General features: G+C 41.9%; 1 protein-coding gene across 1 annotated transcript; it reads left to right on the top strand.

Annotated features, from left to right (window-relative positions):
• Positions 1-10,654: 10,654 nt before the first annotated feature.
• On the top strand, positions 10,655-12,166 carry LOC111615757. Its single transcript, XM_023357192.1, has 2 exons — positions 10,655-11,207; positions 11,313-12,166. Exons 1-2 carry the CDS (start codon positions 10,655-10,657, stop codon positions 12,164-12,166), a joined length of 1,407 nt encoding a protein of 468 aa, XP_023212960.1.
• Positions 12,167-18,054: the final 5,888 nt, after the last annotated feature.

Here is an 18,054-nt window from a genome sequence, read left to right as displayed (position 1 = left end):
ATATACACCACTAATATTCAAAAGAACTATTTCAATTTAAACAGTTCGCTGCGCTAGCACGGAATTTCATTGCTTGTTCTGTGACAAAACTGAATTTTAGTCTTTTAAATTGAAATATTGAAATACCTAAATAAGGGGAAGCAAAATTTTTTTCTGCATCGGGTGGCTGACACCCACGGTACGCCATTGTGTCTATGTCCTGATTGTTAGACAGAGACTTCACAGTCTATATCCTTTTTACAAAAGCCCTCCTTAAAAGTTTAGAGATCAAACTGTAAGTCCCTCTGCACTCGATCTCTTTGACTAGTAAAGCCATTCTTTTAGACAACCCGAAGGCTATTCTAACGGATAGCTGCCGAATAAGTGGTACTGTACAAGAGTCTTAACAACTCCGTATTTCCGGCTAGCTTCTCACAATAGTAAAGCTTAAACTAATTCTAATAACTTTTTTTAAAGGCGATAATCAAGAGAATCTATTTATCACATAGTTTATACGCTTTGTTGCAAAAATATATAGACTTCATTATCATATAAAAGCAATTATGTGATCATTTTACAAAAATTTTCTGATGCAATTTACAAAAAAAATTTATAGACCCATAAATTCCCACTGTTGTCTTTGTAACCGTCTGTCTGTCTTCTTTAAATTTCAAAAACGAAGTACGAAAGATGAAAGATGAGGAAAGGTGAGGAAACCCTATTGCCAGGAGGTCCCAGTTAACAGTATATGAATTTCTGACACAAACCGAAAGACACGTTATTTTACTTCGAACGTATTCCTCTGAAGAGTGTTAGATAAATGACCGGCACGACTCTACTGTTAAAAAGAAATGTGATGTACAGAAACAAGACACTATTAATTTCAGGTAGGGAGAATATATTTTAAATTAAATTAAATAAATAAAAAATATAATTAAAAATTACAGCCCGAAATTGTGATTATGTGACAATAAATAATTTTATTCAATCAAGTTTTATATCATGTCTTTCGGACGTTAACTTACACAACTTCACGGGGTCATCACAACCTGTCTAACAAGGATCATTTCTCAAATACAGTAGAGCGTCGTTTATCCGAATCAATTGAGGTCTGGGGTTGTTCGGATAACTTATTTTTCGGATAACCAATTATGTACGAAAAAATATATTAATTTATCCCGTGTTGATGTTTTTCTCCGTTGCGTGTCGCTTCGCGTTGAATTTTCGTCGATGTTAAGCCTAACGAAGACTATTGTATCGTTAAAAATTATTTTTTTATTTTGTACAAACAAAATAAATATATTGAAAAACATAAAAACAATAAAAAATTATACTTCAGAAGTTAATTTAGTATCAAAAACGTAAAATATTTGAGTAGCCCAAGACATAGTCAAAGATTGAAGCGCCACAGCACTGGAGAAAATTTAAAATTGCCGACTGAAATTCTTTCGGATGATTGACGTTTCGGATGATTGACTTTCGGAAAATCGACGCTCTACTGTAATTACTTTTTAAATAGATGATACAATATGTTCTTTCTTCACGTATATTGTTATGATGAACAAAGATAAAACAGAGAACTTGCCTTGTTATAATCGATTAAAATATGCTGAACGTTAGGTTTTATAACGTAATGTTCTAATTCGTCGTTGCAGTAAATGTGTTAGAAAATTCGGTCTGTTCGCACTTCCCTTATATACGCTTTCCTATGGAAACACCAGCTGCGCGTATTTTCAATGTGTGTAACATACTTAAATAATCAGAAAATGAACTTGATGTTATATATTTTATTTTTACGTGTCTAACATTTTAATTTTTAAATAATTATTAGCATTTAATAATATACAAAACTTCACACAATGGCCACATTGTTTTTAACTTTGTATGTATTCATATAAACTCAAATAGTTCGTTAGTGACGTAATGGGTACTGGGTCCCGAAAGACTCGTCTTGGTCTCGATCGTTAGTGGAGTCAATCGACTTGAGCCGAAGGTTCCAGAAGCGTTATAACATCATAGGAAACATCCCAACAGTAAGTATTTGACAGCAATTGAATAAACTTTTATATATAATATAAAAAATAGTTTAATAGGTACAGGTACTTCACAATTTGATGTTTACATCTGCTTGTATTTCTTTGACTGTGTTTTAAAACTTTTGATTTTCGGGTTTATTTATTTTATAATGAAATTTAAAATTTATTTGAAAATTTTATATATCAGAATATTCTTATACTCTGATAATTTACTATAACATATCAAGATTCAATGCTACAGATAACAGATAAAGGCTTATAAAATAAAAAGTTTACATAATTTCGGAAAATTTTTCGACCTTAACAATTAAAAGGTGAAGAATTTTGGAAAAATTTAGTGAAATGAAAGTTAAATAGTTTCATCCAACTCGCACATTGTCTAGTCCAGGAGTCCGCAAACAGCGGCTCTTTGGATGTGAAGCTGCGGCTCTTTAGTTCCATACGCAAATATTATTTATTTTATCAAAAAAAAAAACATTTAAAAATCGTTCTGAATCGATTAACGAGGATTAGGCACCGATTCTATCTCTCAGCCACTTGTACTCGCTTTTCACCGCACCCCTCCCCCGTAACACGCGTCGTCACTGTCGTCAGTCCGTCGGAAGCTCTCGAATGACGCCGTCGTCGGATGTTTCTATGATCTAATTTGTTGTGAAAAACACTACTTATATATGAATAAATAGATATTTTTTCTTATGAATAAATAGATTAGTTTTTTATCAAAAAACTTTATTTATGCGAGTACTATTTATTGTTGGCAAGAAAAAATTTTGTGGCTCTTTAAAAACTTTGAAATTTTGTAAATTGTAATTTTTGGCTCTATCGACTCAAAAGGTTGCCGACCCTTGGTCTAGTCGAATACATCAGCGTAGGCTTTGTTAACTTGTGTTTAATATTTCGCATTAGGGGGAAATATTATAGTTGTTATATATTGCAAAAATAATTAAAATTTTGAGTAATTCAACACACAATATAACCACCGTGACAGAGATTATTGAAAGATCAGACAAACGTATTTTTCAAAGTTTTACTTATCGACATAATTAAAATATTTGTATAATATATTCTATATTTTATTACGTTTAATTATCGAAACATTTTCGAATTATCTTGAAAATAACACGCTTGTTTAGAATGTTTTCATATTTGTTTTATATTTATTAAACTTCAAGTACAGTACCCATTAACACAATTTAAACTTCAGTTAAAAAGTATATTTAAAAAGTGACGATATTATTTCATTTAGAATTTAAAATGCAAAATATTAGGCATTACAAAAAATCAGCAACGAGTGAGTCTCTTAGGACGAGATCGCTGGTAACGAGAAGGACTTTAAAAATATTTTAAAAGCTACCATAATTAAAAAAGTGTTCGTAAAACTAAAATTATTTTACAGCATTCGTTATATATATATATATAATTTTCGTGTATATTCTTCGAAATTTTGAGCTAGTTTGCATTCAGACTAGCTACGAGTGAGGCGAAGTCGAGTGACGATTAACACTTGACTTCATGCATTTCTTGTCAACATTATAACTCTAGAATCAGTCGTTCGATCTTGATGAAATTCTCTAGGACGACTCATCATCTCTCGAGGATGAACTGATTAAAATTTTAACACTCAAAAATGATCTATACTGAATAAACACGCAACCTTCGTTTTGATCCCTATCTCCAGTTCTATAAAAATGGATCATTTTTGAGAGTTGAAATTTTAATCATTTCATCCTTGAGAGATGATGAGTCGTCCTAGAGAATTTCATCAAGATCGAACGACTGATTCTAGAGTTATAATGTTGACAAGGCATGCGTGAAGTAAAGTGTTAGTCGCTTCCTGCACTCGCGTGTAGAAGCGTCATCTAATGGTCGGAAAATATGACAAGCATTAAAACGGTAATTTTGAAAGGTAAATGTTATCGCTAACTATTGATAGATACATAACGAATACAAAGAATCTTTATAGAAAAATAAGTTAAAAAAAGTTTTATTGCCGGAGCGAGGTGAAGCTGAGCGACAACTAACACTTGACTTCGTGCATCCCTTGTCAACATTATAACTCTACAATGAGTTGTCCGTTCTTGATGAAATTTTCTATGACGACTCATCATCTCTCAAGGATGAACTGTTTAAAATTTCAACTCTCAAAAATGATCCATTTTTCTAGAACTGGAGATAAACGAGACCTTCGTTTTGCAGTGGCGTGCCGTAACATTTGATAGTAGGGAAACTGTGTTTCTGTAAGAAGCCTACATCCAGGGACAATCAGTCAATTGCGCGTCAGTGATGGTCTAGGGTCCATCCCCCCCAGGTAGGGAACTGAGCCTGGACATGGCGGGGGGCCAGGCGGTGAGAGACGACGGGTACTGGGTCCCGAAAGACTCGTCTTGGTCTCGATCGTTAGTGGAGTCAATCGACTTGAGCCGAAGGTTCCAGAAGCGTTATAACATCATAGGCTTTGGGTCTGTGTATCAAGCCTTTTAAAGCTTGCTGTCCGATTGTCGTCTTTGGTGGGATACGACTCCGGCGAGGGTTTCGAATGTCTCCCTGTTCTGGAACCTATCCCCGTTGGAGCGGACGGCTACTAGAGCTGCTAATTGGCATTGTGGTATGCAGACTCGCATTAAAACAGAAGGGAGACTGGTGCGATCGAGGCACGGGGCTATCCCTAATGGTATCGGCCATAAGAGGGCCAAAATGAGCCCTCAGTAAGTCCGAAACTGGGGGATAGTCTCTGTAGCCGTCGCTAATACGGTTTCTAGGGAGGACTTGTCTTTGGACGAGATATGCGAAGTGTAGTCGATTGGGCTTGTCCGATGGAAGTTGGCCATGGCCGATGGAAGTTGGTAGCCCTACCGACGGAAGCGTAGGCACCTATTGGCCTGCGGTGTGATGGCACTCGATAGGGGCGCTGCTGAAACGTGGTAGGGGCATTCCGCTTCTAGGGGGGTGAGGAGTCGCACTCCCTAGCCGAAGCCTCACTGGTGGCCAGGGGGTAACACCTACAGTGGATTGTAGGACTCTGCTAGCTGGTATCTATCCTGACGGGCAGTCAACAGAGCCGCTCTTCAGACATAGAGCCAACTTCCCTATGTCCTTGGGGGGGAGCGGTGCTTAAAGGCCTGACGATGCATTGGATGGCCGTATATGGTCTCAGAGGACTGGAAACGGGAAGAGCGTCTCCTAGTAGGGATGATGGAACGGCCCAAGCCGAGCAACCAACCGGGCTGGGGTGACCTTGGGTAGGAGGCCATTTAAATGGGTAGCTGTCCCGGCAGCGGGCCGAGCAGTGACGACCCGGCAATAAGAGGGCCAAAATGAACCCTCAGTGAGCCCGAAGTCAGAGCTGGCTCTTAAACGCATACTTTGATTCCCGAACGGGTTCAGGGCACCCGTGAAAGGTCGAGATCACCCTAATCCCCTCTCTTTTATTTTACTTTTATGATGACGAATAAAGCTAAAACTTGTGACTGTTTGGCTGGTGCGTCGTGTGCGGGTGATGCACTTCCTGTTCAAAATCATGATGGTGAGCTTGAGAAAGAGGGCGTAAGTGTGGAAGGCGGTGTACAGTCGGGCACCAAACCCCAGGAGAAACGAGCGCTGTGGAAACGCAAGCCGCCCGTTAATGATCCACCACATGAGCCGATAGTTGAAAGGCCAAAAGGGGCCGTGAAGGTCTCGATCCCCATAGAGAATAGTGGATCAGATTCAAATCTCTCTAGTTCTGTTTCTGGGGAAGTCTTTGACTCCGCTACCTCTGGCGAGGAAAGCGAGTGGAAACCCGCGCCTAACGGTGCCAGAAAAAGGCTCCATCAAAGACGGACAAAGGCGGCCAAGGCCAAGTCGGAAGAGCCCAAAGGTGATAAGCCCAAGGGTGAAACCGATAAGGCTGCAATGACCATGGTGGAGGGGAAACCCTCTACCAAAAACAAGGGTGGGTCACGTAAGAAGAACCCTACCGCAGCGGTGGCCGGGAAAATAAGTCCGGCCACTAAAGCTGGAACACCATCGTCGGCGCCTGTGGCAACACGGGAGAAGCTTGAGACGGTAGAGAATAGGCGGGCAGCACTGGATGGCGTCCACGACGAGTTGACAAAGCTCCTCGCGAGGTCTGACAACCGATGTCAGAAAGCCACTTGTGCCGTTATTTACAACCTCTTCAGTAAGGTTGACGCCATTCTCACTGCCCAGGAGGTTGAGATTGCCTCCCTCCGGGTGGAGATTAAGACCTTGCGAGAGGTCAAGGGTGACAAGCAATTGCCACCCAATACGCTTTTACAGTCCAAAAAGGAAGGCAAGGCAATCATAGCCGGCAGCGCTTCTTATGCTGCCGTTGCTGCCCGTCCGGTCCCGATGCATAACCAAGACGGGCCACAGGTCGCTGCCAAGCCTTGTAGGGTTCCTCCCACGGAGCATACGCTCCTGGTTTACCCTACGAAAGAACCGATGTCCAGTGACACTACAAAGTCACTGCTAAAGTCGCACATCAACCCAACTAAACTGGGTATTGGTATCAAGAATGTGCGCAGGGTACGCAACAACGGCGTCTTGGTAGAGGTTGCAAGGCACCAAGACATCATGAAACTGAAAAAGGAGTTGACGGAGGGCCCCAAGGAGCTCAGTGAGGCGGTCAATTGCCGACTGCCCCAGAAGGGCCGACCGAGGGTCATTTTATTCGACATTGACCCGGACGTCAAAAGCGATGGTCTTGTGGAAACTTTAAGGGTTGAAAATGAACTCGGGCTGCAGACTGGCGACCTGCGGCCCTGTTTCCCGTTAAAGCGAAAAGGAGGGCTGACCAACTAGGTGTTGGAAGCCTCTCCAAAAGTCTTCCACGCTCTGCTGAAGAAGGGGAGACTCCACGTGGGGTGGACCCGCAACCGAGTGAGAGAATACCTGAGCTGCACTCGGTGCTACAAGTGCTATGCCTTCGTTCATATAGCACGGGACTGTAGGGCGGCAGTCCAACGATGTAGCAAATGTGCCCATGATCACTCCTATAAGGAGTGTAAGGCACCCGAGCCTCGGTGTGTCAACTGCACTGAGGCCAACAAGAAATTCGGCCTACAGCTGGGTACGGGTCACTCTGCCATGAGTGCTAGCTGTCCGTGTTATGCACGGAACTAGAACGAGTTCGGGCCAGGACCGACTACAGTCCTTAAGGGCAATTCCTATCATTCGAGTCCGACAATAATATTACTTATATGCGGAATGGCGAGAATGCAGGCTGCAGTTTACTGCAGTTTAATGCTGAAAAGTGTCGGGCTGCAACTGCCCAACAGTGTTGCCGTTCCTAGTACATTTGTACTTTTCTGGTACATTTTGCCCTTTCCAATAAATTGAAAGTACATTTAGATTTTTAGTACATTTTCAGTACATTATAATATTTCAAGTGCCATTTACGGTACAAAATAATATTTCACACCTTAACGAAAAAATGAGAAAAATTAGTTTAATAAAGTCTCACTAGTGTAACTGCTTGCTAATTTAAATTATCCAATCACAACATACAAATGGTGTGTGTCCGTCGACATCAGCAACATAGATAGTTGCACGTGTAAACGGTCTTGACTCAGTGGTCTTCTTTCACACGTTCAGTTGTCTGCACATTCTCATCANGCGCATCTGAACTCGTCTATCAAAAAATTGGCGCATGGTATGCAAAAGGTTGGCCACCCCTGGGTTAGAACGTGCGTCCCCACTGTTTGCTGGAATCAGACATGAGCCGCCATGACAGTCTACGTATCTGGACTTTAACACTGCTTTCTCTTGCTCTTTCACTTTCTCTTCCTTTCTTCTCACCTTTTTATCTTCTTTCTCCTTCACTCAGTCCCTCACTAAGTCTCTGATTTTCATCATTCCCTTTTATTTTATTCTTCGTTCTGTATAATCATGATTTTGTTCCGGAGGAAGTTGAAGTAATTTGCGATAAGCGTGATTGGTCATCCAATAGTCCTTTTTCTTCTTCTTCTTCTCAGATGTTGATATGGAGATTTTAGCTCATATAGGCTCTTTCTCCGATAGACATATGGTTATGATCGCTATGCGACCGAAGAGCCAGCCGTATCCGCGCGCGCGGGAAATAATGCCTTCCGGGAGGACTTTTATGGGGAACTGGCCTCCTATTCAGTCGTTATTGGCAAGGAGAAAACCCGGAAAACTCCAAGCAGCCAGCCTGTCCGATCGCGGCGCGAACCCACGACCGAACTTCCCAGTGTTTAGGGTCTGGGTCGCCGCTATGAGCGGCAACGGAGACCACTCGCTCACTGGTGGGGCCAACAGTCCTTCTCTCGTCTATTAAGAATTATATGCACGGATAGAGTAGCATCTGTCATCTAACACCATTGAAAAAGGGGTCTGGTAGTTAATTAACAATTGTTCGTTGCACAACCAGACAAAACGAAAAAACATAATATATAGTTTAAAATACAATTAAATTTTAACTTAAAGAGAATACATTATTATCTAAAAGATTAAAATTAAAATTATAGATAATGTTCATTATAAATTACGTATATATATATATATATATAGACACGTAAACAAAGTATTCATAGAACTAGTACATTTTGAAGAAAAATAGTACATTTTTTGAAGGCGCTTCAGTACGTTTTGAAATTTCATTGCGGCAACACTGCTGCCCAACTACGGGTGGAAGTAGTCGAGCAGGAGATTGATATCATCCTGTTCCAAGAGCTGTACTTAGTACGAGGAAAGGTTGGTGGTCTCTCACTTCTCTCAATTCGCCCAAGAAGGTGACTATTGTCGAACTGCAGTTATTCTCACGCGCAGGGATGTCGATGCTTATGCTGTCCACATCTCTCATATCGTGGTGGCCGTAGAAATATGGACACCTTCATGTGCTTGGACTGTCATCTCCAGTTATCGCCTGCCGTCGCTAAATCTGAGTCGCCTTCTGACAGAACTCGAAGGGGTTGTCTCGGTCCGCACTCGGTCAGCGAGTGTTTGGCGAGTCCCACAGCGCCAAACACTCGCTGTGGGGCTCGCCGATCGATGACCCTGACGGGATCATGATGAAGGACACGGCGGAGGGCTGGGGGTTGCATGTTCTGAACGATCCGTTCGGAATTGCTACCTACTCCTCTCCATCGGGCGAGAGCTGGATTGATTTGACACTTGTTAGTGGCGCTATGCTGAGACTTACCTCGCAATGGGAGACGATCGACGCAGAAAGTTGCAGTGACCATCGCTTTATCGCCTTCGAGGTGATGGGCGGCCCGCCGGACTGGCAGGACAGTCACTACAAACTGACTGCTGGAAACCGCGATCGCTTTAGCAAATGCCTCGTTGAAAAGACAGTCGATATCGTTACCGAAGTTTCTAAGGTTGAGAGTGTTGAGGATCTGGAGGAAGCTGTGGCAAACCTCACCAAAGCGGTCAGAGAAGCAGGAGACTGCACGCTCGGCGCTATGGCGGCCCAGCAACCACCGGTCAGTTCCCTGGTGGACCCAGGAGCTGAGTGTCCTACGGAAGCGTGTGAGGGCGCTCCGCCGACGCTTTCAACGATGCAGAGACGATGACCTTCGGGCGACCAGGAAACTGGAGTTCCAGAGGGCCAACGCTGAGTACAAGTACAAATTGAACGATGCAAAGAGAACTTCATGGGTCAGTTTCTGTCAGCAGATCAGTGACGAAAATCCGTTCAGCCTACCCTACAAGCTAGTGGCAGGAAAGTTGAAGCGTAGGACGGTCTTGGGGTCCTTCAAAAAACCGGATGGAACCCTAACCTCCACACAGGAGGAGTCGATTAAGGTACTGCTCCAATCGCATTTTCCGTGTGATGAGCGGTCCGAGGACACCGAAGAGCAACAGCGGCTTCGCAGCAATGCAGAGTTACCTGTTCTTGAGGCCGAGTTACCCGTGCCGGTGTCGGAATCTGAAGTTGTCCACGTTGTGGGCAATGTAAGGAAGAGGAAGGCACTTGGCGTTGATGGGATCACGGCCGAAATGGTACGAGTTTTGCAAGAGGAACGTCCTAACCTGCTCCGTGTACTGTATCAGAAGTGTCTACTCCTGGGTCACTTCCCAGTGCAGTGGAAGCGGGAGCGCCTTGTGTTCATTCATAAGGAGAAGCGCCCAAAGAACGAGCCCAGATCTTACAGGCCGATCAGCCTACTACCAGTGCTGGGGAAAGTTCTCGATAGAATCCTCGGCGATAGAATCTTTTTCTATCTGAAGCGGAAAGGGCAGCTACACCCGCATCAATATGGATTCCGCCCGAACATGTCGACCTGCCATGCATTACATCGCGCGGTGGAACTGGTTTGCCAGAACCGCCGGCAGGGGCTCCACACGTCGCTCGTTTCGATGGACGTTGCTGGGGCCTTCAACAATGTTTGGTGGCCATCCATTGTGGGCAAGTTGAGGAAGGCGAACCTGCCGACCGCTCTTGTATCACTTTCCAGGAGTTTCCTGAGCGACCACTCAGTTGTCTACGAGACGCCAGGTGGTAGGTATGAGAGGACGGTTGAGAGGGGCTGTCCACAGGGTTCCTGTATTGGTCCCCTTTTGTGGAACATTCTAGCAGACACGACGTTGCGGCTGGCCCTTCCGGACCAAGTCAACTGCAGGCTTATGCTGACGACTTATTGCTAGTAGTTGCAGGCTATAGTCGACGCGACATGGAGGTTTGCGGCAACGAAGCAATAGAACAGCTCGTTCGCTGGGGGGAGCTGTTTAAGCTCTCCTTTAGCCCTGAGAAATCAGAGGCCCTGACGGTGGCCCGAAGCGGTGTATTGGCACGCTGGCCTATCTACCACATCCGGGGCAACCCCATCCGAAGAGTGAATGAGTTAAAGTACCTCGGTGTAATCATCGACCAGACACTATGCTGGACTTCCCACCTAAGGGATGTTCGAGTCAGAACAAACCGAATGATAGCGGCACTATCACGACTAGCTAGGCAGGATTACAGGCTAAGTGGTGAAGCGCTTCGCACCGTCTACAAGATGAGTGTGGAGCGCGTTGTCTGCTACGCCTGTAGCGTTTGGTGGAAAGACACCGCCAACGTCAGTCAGAGTAAAATACTACTCACGATCCAGCGTCCCGCTGCTTTGCGGATCACGCGTGCATACAGAACTGTGTCAACGGACGCAGCCCTGGTCTTGGCCGGGCTGCTCCCTTTGCCTCTGGTTGTCAGCCAAGAGGCAGCCTTCTACAGAACGACGGTGGAAGGTAGAGAGGCCATGCATTGTAATCAGAAGTACCCGATCAGACTTAGGTGTCAGACAGATGTACTAAAGATCCATCCTGCCCTTAGGATTGGACTGGATTGAGAAGTCGGTGAACCGACTGGTACGGGTGTTGAGATATACACCGATGGCTCGAAGGACAGCAGCTTGGTAGGCGCCGCATACTGCGTCTTTTCCGACGGAGTTGAAGTGTACAGCAGAACTGTCAGACTGAACGAGGAGGCGTCCGTGTTCCAGGCGGAACTGGTGGCCCTGGAGGGGGCGTCCCAGTGGATCCTACTACATCCGGGTCCAGAGCCGGTCACGGTTTACTCAGATAGCCAGTCGTCGTTACAGGCTTTAAGCGACGGGTACCATCGTGACCCATTGGTACACGAGATCAGAGGTAGGGTACTGAGGGCGAGGCACGAGCGACACGTTGCCCTGCGGTGGGTAAGAGGCCACACCGGTGTCCTGGGCAACGAACGGGCCGATCAGCTGGCAAAGGCGGGAGCCAGTGGCCCATTTGTTACGAGGATGGTAGATCCCTCGACTACATACTTAAAAGGTACTTTACTGCAGAGATCGATGATAAGCTGGCGAGAGCGCTGGACTCTAAGTACGGTAGGTAGGTCAACCTACGCCTTCGTACCTATAGTTGGCCTCACTCCGATAAGTTGTTGCTCGTTGTCGACTCAAATCTTAACTGGCCACGGGAGGTTCCCCCACTTCAAGTCCAAGTTCGGACAAGGAGATGGTAGCTGCCCCTGTGGTAGTCCTCGCAGCGACGCGAGGCATTACGTACTTGACTGTCCCTTAACAAGGGACTTCCGCCTAGAGGCAGACCAAGTTGACTGGTCTAAGCCCCCTGAACAAGTACTTCGAACGCTAGCAGCTAGTAAAGGGAACCTAAAGAAACTAAAGGAATTGATGGGAAAAATCATAGATCTTTTTAATCTATAAGGGTGAAAGGCTTATTTGGGCCCCCTCCCTTTGGAGCAAGGGCCCCGCTGTCCGTATGCCTACTATATGTAGGTATAAGTTTGTGTAATTTGTTTACATGTAAGCTGGAACAGGTTTAGTAGTGTGGACCAAAAGTGCAGTACAGGCTGCACAAAGAAAAGTTATTCCAAGTTAGTGAGCTGGGCCGGGGTGCGGATGGGAGCCCGAATGATGTATCATAGGGCCCAGCTATGACGTCCCTGTCTACCGCGTCAGGTACCGACCAGTCGATGAACAAGGCATAGTCTCTTTAAACCCTGTAGTGCCAATAGGCGGGGCAGGGCAAAGAGTTCCTTATGAGACTTTGGGTCCATTCGTATCGTTTATTCGATAAGCCAGTAAAAACCGTAGATTCTCTGAATGCATTTTTAATATCACAATTACATTCCGAATCGCTAGCCACGATATAAGGGCTAAAATTAAAAATAAAATTATAAAAACTTACTTGGTGAAATAAAATGTGTGGTGGATATACATAACTGGTACAAAACATTCTTCAATTGTATGAATATACTTTTAAAGAAAATTATAATTAAATATAGCTTTGTAAAGAAAAGTACATAAAAATATAAAATATTCTTTACTTTTTAAATCTTAAAACAATGCACTTAGTCAAATAGCTCCCTACGAGTGGCTAATGGACAGAATCGAAGACGGTTGCAGAGCGCGCATATACGCGGACTGCCAAATCCCCAGGGTGCCGATACAGGTGAATGATAAATGCCTCTTTTGTCGCATCACTAGTATATCTCAAAGGACACGACAGGGCTGTTGTAGATTTTAAACGTTTCTCACCATAGCTGTAAAAGTCTAAATACGTTAAACTTAATAGTCATTTGTTTTCTAACTAATTCGTTTTAGGACCAAGTGTCTTCAGAAATTGCCAAAATTTACAACTTTTCGGTCACTCTCATTGAATTGGAAAAATTTCTGTCTTTATTACATCTAATATTACGAAGAAATCAGTCCCCACTGTACTCGGCTAGAGATGGTTCGGTTAAGTTTTTGTTTAAATAAAATTTCGGTTCTTTCATCAGGGTTTTGTTTATGTCCCAAATTCCCTAATTGCTTAATTATTTAACTACTTCTTAAGTAGAAATAAGTCGAAACCAGTTACTTTGTACTCGAATATTTGTAGTCTCGGGAAAAAAGTGGAAAGACAAATTTTTATGACAAATGGATACATAAATCGTAAATTTAAGGAAAATAAATTCTAGAGCTTTTTCTGTACCTGGTGCATCTCTCTCATTCATTAAATTTAGTTGCAAATGATGTTACAAAGTAACAGTTAATTTTTTAACATTGTATAAGAATTGTACACGTTTTTTTCTACATCCCCTTAGAGATGGGACATACGAAATCGTAATATCACTGGTTTAACATCGAAATCCGTGAGTAATATAAAATCTGAGAGCGGAATAAAAATATCAAATATTTTATTGGAATTTTAAACTCCTGTCGACTATACAGAACTATCGTAAAAACATACAGGTAAATTCTTATCGGTTGGGTTAAGTTATAAATCTACTCGCGATTCACGTAATCGGGCGAGGGCGGCCAAATATCTAGCGGGCNATGTTAAACTCCTGTCGACTATACAGAACTATCGTAAAAACATACAGGTAAATTCTTATCGGTTGGGTTAAGTTATAAATCTACTCGCGATTCACGTAATCGGGCGAGGGCGGCCAAATATCTAGCGGGCGGGCGGCTAACAGCCCAGAACCGGTCCTGAATACAATTGGATGCATCCACCCGAGGTCCTAAGCTTCCACCGGCTAAACCAGGTGAGGTTGGTGCTCTGTAAAGCACGTGCTCAAATCTGGCTTTTTGGATGCTGGCAATACAGCGTTTCCACTCCGCTACTCCGCCACTAATATTCGAATACAGTCGACCCCCCTATAATTACGATTCCTATAAAACTACGAAAAAATTGCTACCGGTATCCGTAAAAAATAGTAAAAGTTCCCTATAAACACCTCAAACGTCATCGGGCAGCCGAACTACTTCCCCGCCGTCCATAGCGCCACGCTACGTAGAGATTTCTATCGTCTGGACAGTATTATATAAATTATATATAAATTAGGTACTGTACATATAATTATATATTAATTATATATAAATTAGGTACTGTATATATAATTATATATTAACTTATTGTAACTTTGTTATAATTAAATATATAATTTCCGCCGTCTAGCGTGGCGCCACGCTACGGAGATTTTTACGCTAACTATCGTCTGTCAGTATGTAAATTAGGTACCGTAAGTCTAATACAGTACTGTAATTTTATACATTTCTTGTGAAAGAAACATTTCTTATTCAACGGCGATTAAAATTATTTATATTAATGATGTCTCCGAAGTTCTACGAAGTTTTCACAGAAAAATAAGTTGTTAGAAATCGGCCGCTCTTTGCTGAGCTGTTCCGCGACGAAAACAATGTTGAGCAATGGCAATGTCGAATGGTGACACTCGGTAAGTAATCCTACAATTTTTTGTTTATAGCGTAGTTTATACGGATTATTCCCAAAAAATATATACGTATTTTGGAAATGTTGAGTCGGATTAGTCTAGAATCGATTAATTTTATGGAAGAAAATCTTTCAAACAGCCGTAGTCCGTAAACTTGACACGTGTCGGGTTGTGATTGGAAGGATTCGTAAGAAATCGGATTCCTAGAGAATGGAACGTATCTCTATCTTATAGGGGGGTCGACTGTATATAATATCAATCTTATTTTTTTTCACGTGCAGTATAGAAATTTGTAATAAGATACATAATGCGGTTATAATAAAATATTGTGCGATTATTTTCATATAATTAAAATTAATATGTATTTATTTTTTAGAAAATGCAAGGGAAGCAGCGCATCCACCTCTTCTAATGACGGCACGCCACTGCTAGTATACATTATATCATACCTCACGTCCACATGTTTTAACACAAGGCACAAAGGTCTCTTTTCACTCTATTTCCTTTTTGACAAAAGTTCTTTCTGCGAGAAAGAGTTGTTAGCCTCCCAGCCTGGAAATTCAGGATATTTTCCTAGTCTGACCTCTTACCTGCATATTTTCAGAACGGGGAGTTAGATAGATGACCGTCATGACTCTACTATTATCAGAAAAAGTATAATGTTTAGGGGCAAGGCAGTACTAAAACAGAGTGCGTATTTCGAATTAAATAAATTAAAAATTTCACCCCAGTATTGTGACACGTTCTTTTATTACCGATGAAAAACACAAGTCGCTAGGTGAGGCATATAATAAAAGCTAAAAGGAAAAGTGAAATGTCACAAATCACGTAGCCTCTACTTTACTCACGAAAAATACACTAACTAGCATTTCAACGGTTGGAGCTAAAGTCCTAGCTAACGCTTATGTAAGAGAAAACTTTTTCATATACATGTAAGGTTAACTCTGGTGTAGATTGAGCCTAAAATCCGACTTCTGACGCCAGTATAAGTTTTGCCGACGTTGAGGGGGAATAAAGTCTATCTCGCGTCAGAATGAGCCTAAGGGAAACCGCGTATGTGGGCGGTGGCGAAGGAGGCAAATGATGTACAAGTGTTTTACAAGATAAAACCCGTTTATTTGTTCGAATTCATGCTTACATCGGTACGGTGAAAGTTCGTGTGATGGGTCGCAGTTCAGGCGGACGAGAAAGATATCTGGACGAAGCAGAAGTTCGTTGTTACGTTGCGGCGTTCTCGGTGATCGGAGGTTGCACAACACAATCTAAATCACCACTGTAGGCTTAATCCGGAGGAGACTCTCTTTCGACCTTGAAGTTCCGATTTTTATAGTTTTTCCCCCACTGTTCGCATTTCGGATTGGTCCCTCGTCCCATTCCTCGCTTCCCGATTGGTCTCTCCTTTGTCTCCAGGTGCAAGACGAAACTCTTTCGGGTCGCGGGAAAGGTCCGATTCGAGGTGTCCATCTGATACCTCTTTGTCGACTCTGCTCAATGACTGTTTATAAAATAATAACACCTGCACTCACAACTCAGGCCGTTATTTACCATTTTTTGACGTCTAAGAATTTAACGATCATTTTTCATCTTTCATCTATCAAAAATTCCCTTTTTTTTGTTCGAAAAGGTTTATTTCGGCCAACATTTTATAGACACGCGTGTCAAAGATCTACCTGTTTATGAGCGCTCGTGTTAGAGTTTGTCTTCCCCTAACACCTTGACAGATAGTTTGACACATACTCGAACTGTTCCGAGTCTCGTTGTTTACATTTTGTGTCGCGCAGAAATTTCACGGTTTACTCGGGTTCGCACCTCGTCTGGGACTCCACATTCAGTATATTGTTTTTATAATCTAAGCGAGGAAACAACACAAAAAGTTTTGGCAGGAAAAACGCAATTAGGAGTGCTGTCTTATAAAACGGCCAAAAATTTGGATGGGATATAACTTTTCCTGAAGGGTGAGCAAACCAATGGCATTATTACTTTGAAAAAACGCGCAATTAGAGGTGCCAACTTCATGGATCTAATCAAATATTTCTAAGGTAGACAGCGTTGAAAAAAATGACGCACCTTAATGCTAGCATACAATAGAAATTAAATACTACAGCAGAAAAGACAACGAAAGAACAATTGAGTACGCTATCATAATTAGTGCAGAATATAAAATAATAGCTTCGTCACGAGTGTTAGAATTCTAAATAATTCAAACCTAGTCTTGCAATCAATTGAAAACGATAAATGTCAGAGACTTACTTCTTATGAAGCGCAATATTATTAATGAAACGGTTCTTTAGTAACGTTACAAACACATTAATGAACAGTGCTGTCATAAATAATCAATTCTTTCTTCTATTACTGTCATTCTTCATTCAGAATTTGGTTATTATTGAATAGTGAAACCACTGTTTAATAATAACCAGACGTGCTTCTTAAGGGCTTTATTTTTACACGTTTTGTTTCAAAATACTTAAGAACAACGATAAGATAATCTTAATGTTTTCCAAAGAAATTAGCATAACTGTAATGTGTGGTGTTTTGCTGCTAGTGCAAGATCTTCTTTCACAAAACTTTTATTTTCTGTTCTTTAACTGTTTCAGCGAACTACTTTTCACTCTAAGATTTTCTGAATTAACTTAATCTTCATTATACAGTGTAGCAAACTATTATACTAATAAACTATTTAAGTAAATATTTATCAATATTTTAATATTGAAATATTAACAATATAAACAAAATGTTTTTTCAAATTTGGTTACTATTAACAATGTATACAGATCCATTTACTCAATGTATACAGACCGACAAATTTCCGTACGAAATTTGTAGGTCTAACTCCCATGTGATACGAGTGATAGCCTAATTGTCTACTTCGTGTCTGCTCACAAAATACTTTTAATAGTCGAAAAATTTGTAACTAGATCTCTTGTCACTTAGTTCAGATCGTGAATAGAGCATCTACTCATTAATCCGTTACCTCTTGTCCCTAATATACAAAAATTACACATTTAATTAATAATCTTCATAAATTTTATGAAAACAAAAAGAAGACTTGAAAATATACGGTAATGTATTCAATATGTTTAACTATGGTGGGGGAAATTGCTCAGCAATCTCCGGTAACTTTTATTTTATCAATAAATTTGATTCTGGATAATTTCAAATCTTCAATTATTTAGCACAAAATTCAAATTTTCAAAGCAGAAACAGAATACGGAATCGTATACAGAATGATATTTTCGTTAATTAATAAATAATAAGGTGAGAACTTGACAGGTTGCGAGATTGTTTTTATAAAATGTAAAGCAGAATTCCTCGAAATGTAGCTCTAATTATTTTTATAGTGGCCTAAAACGTAGAAACCTACAGCTCTACTCGTAC

This window comes from Centruroides sculpturatus, unplaced genomic scaffold (genome assembly GCF_000671375.1).
Source record: "Centruroides sculpturatus isolate CEXI.00-Female unplaced genomic scaffold, Cexi_2.0 scaffold1884, whole genome shotgun sequence".
Classification (NCBI taxonomy): Eukaryota; Metazoa; Arthropoda; class Arachnida; order Scorpiones; family Buthidae; genus Centruroides; species Centruroides sculpturatus.
The sequence above is the reverse complement of the archived record's forward strand: the minus strand, read 5'-3'. Positions and strand labels throughout refer to the sequence as shown.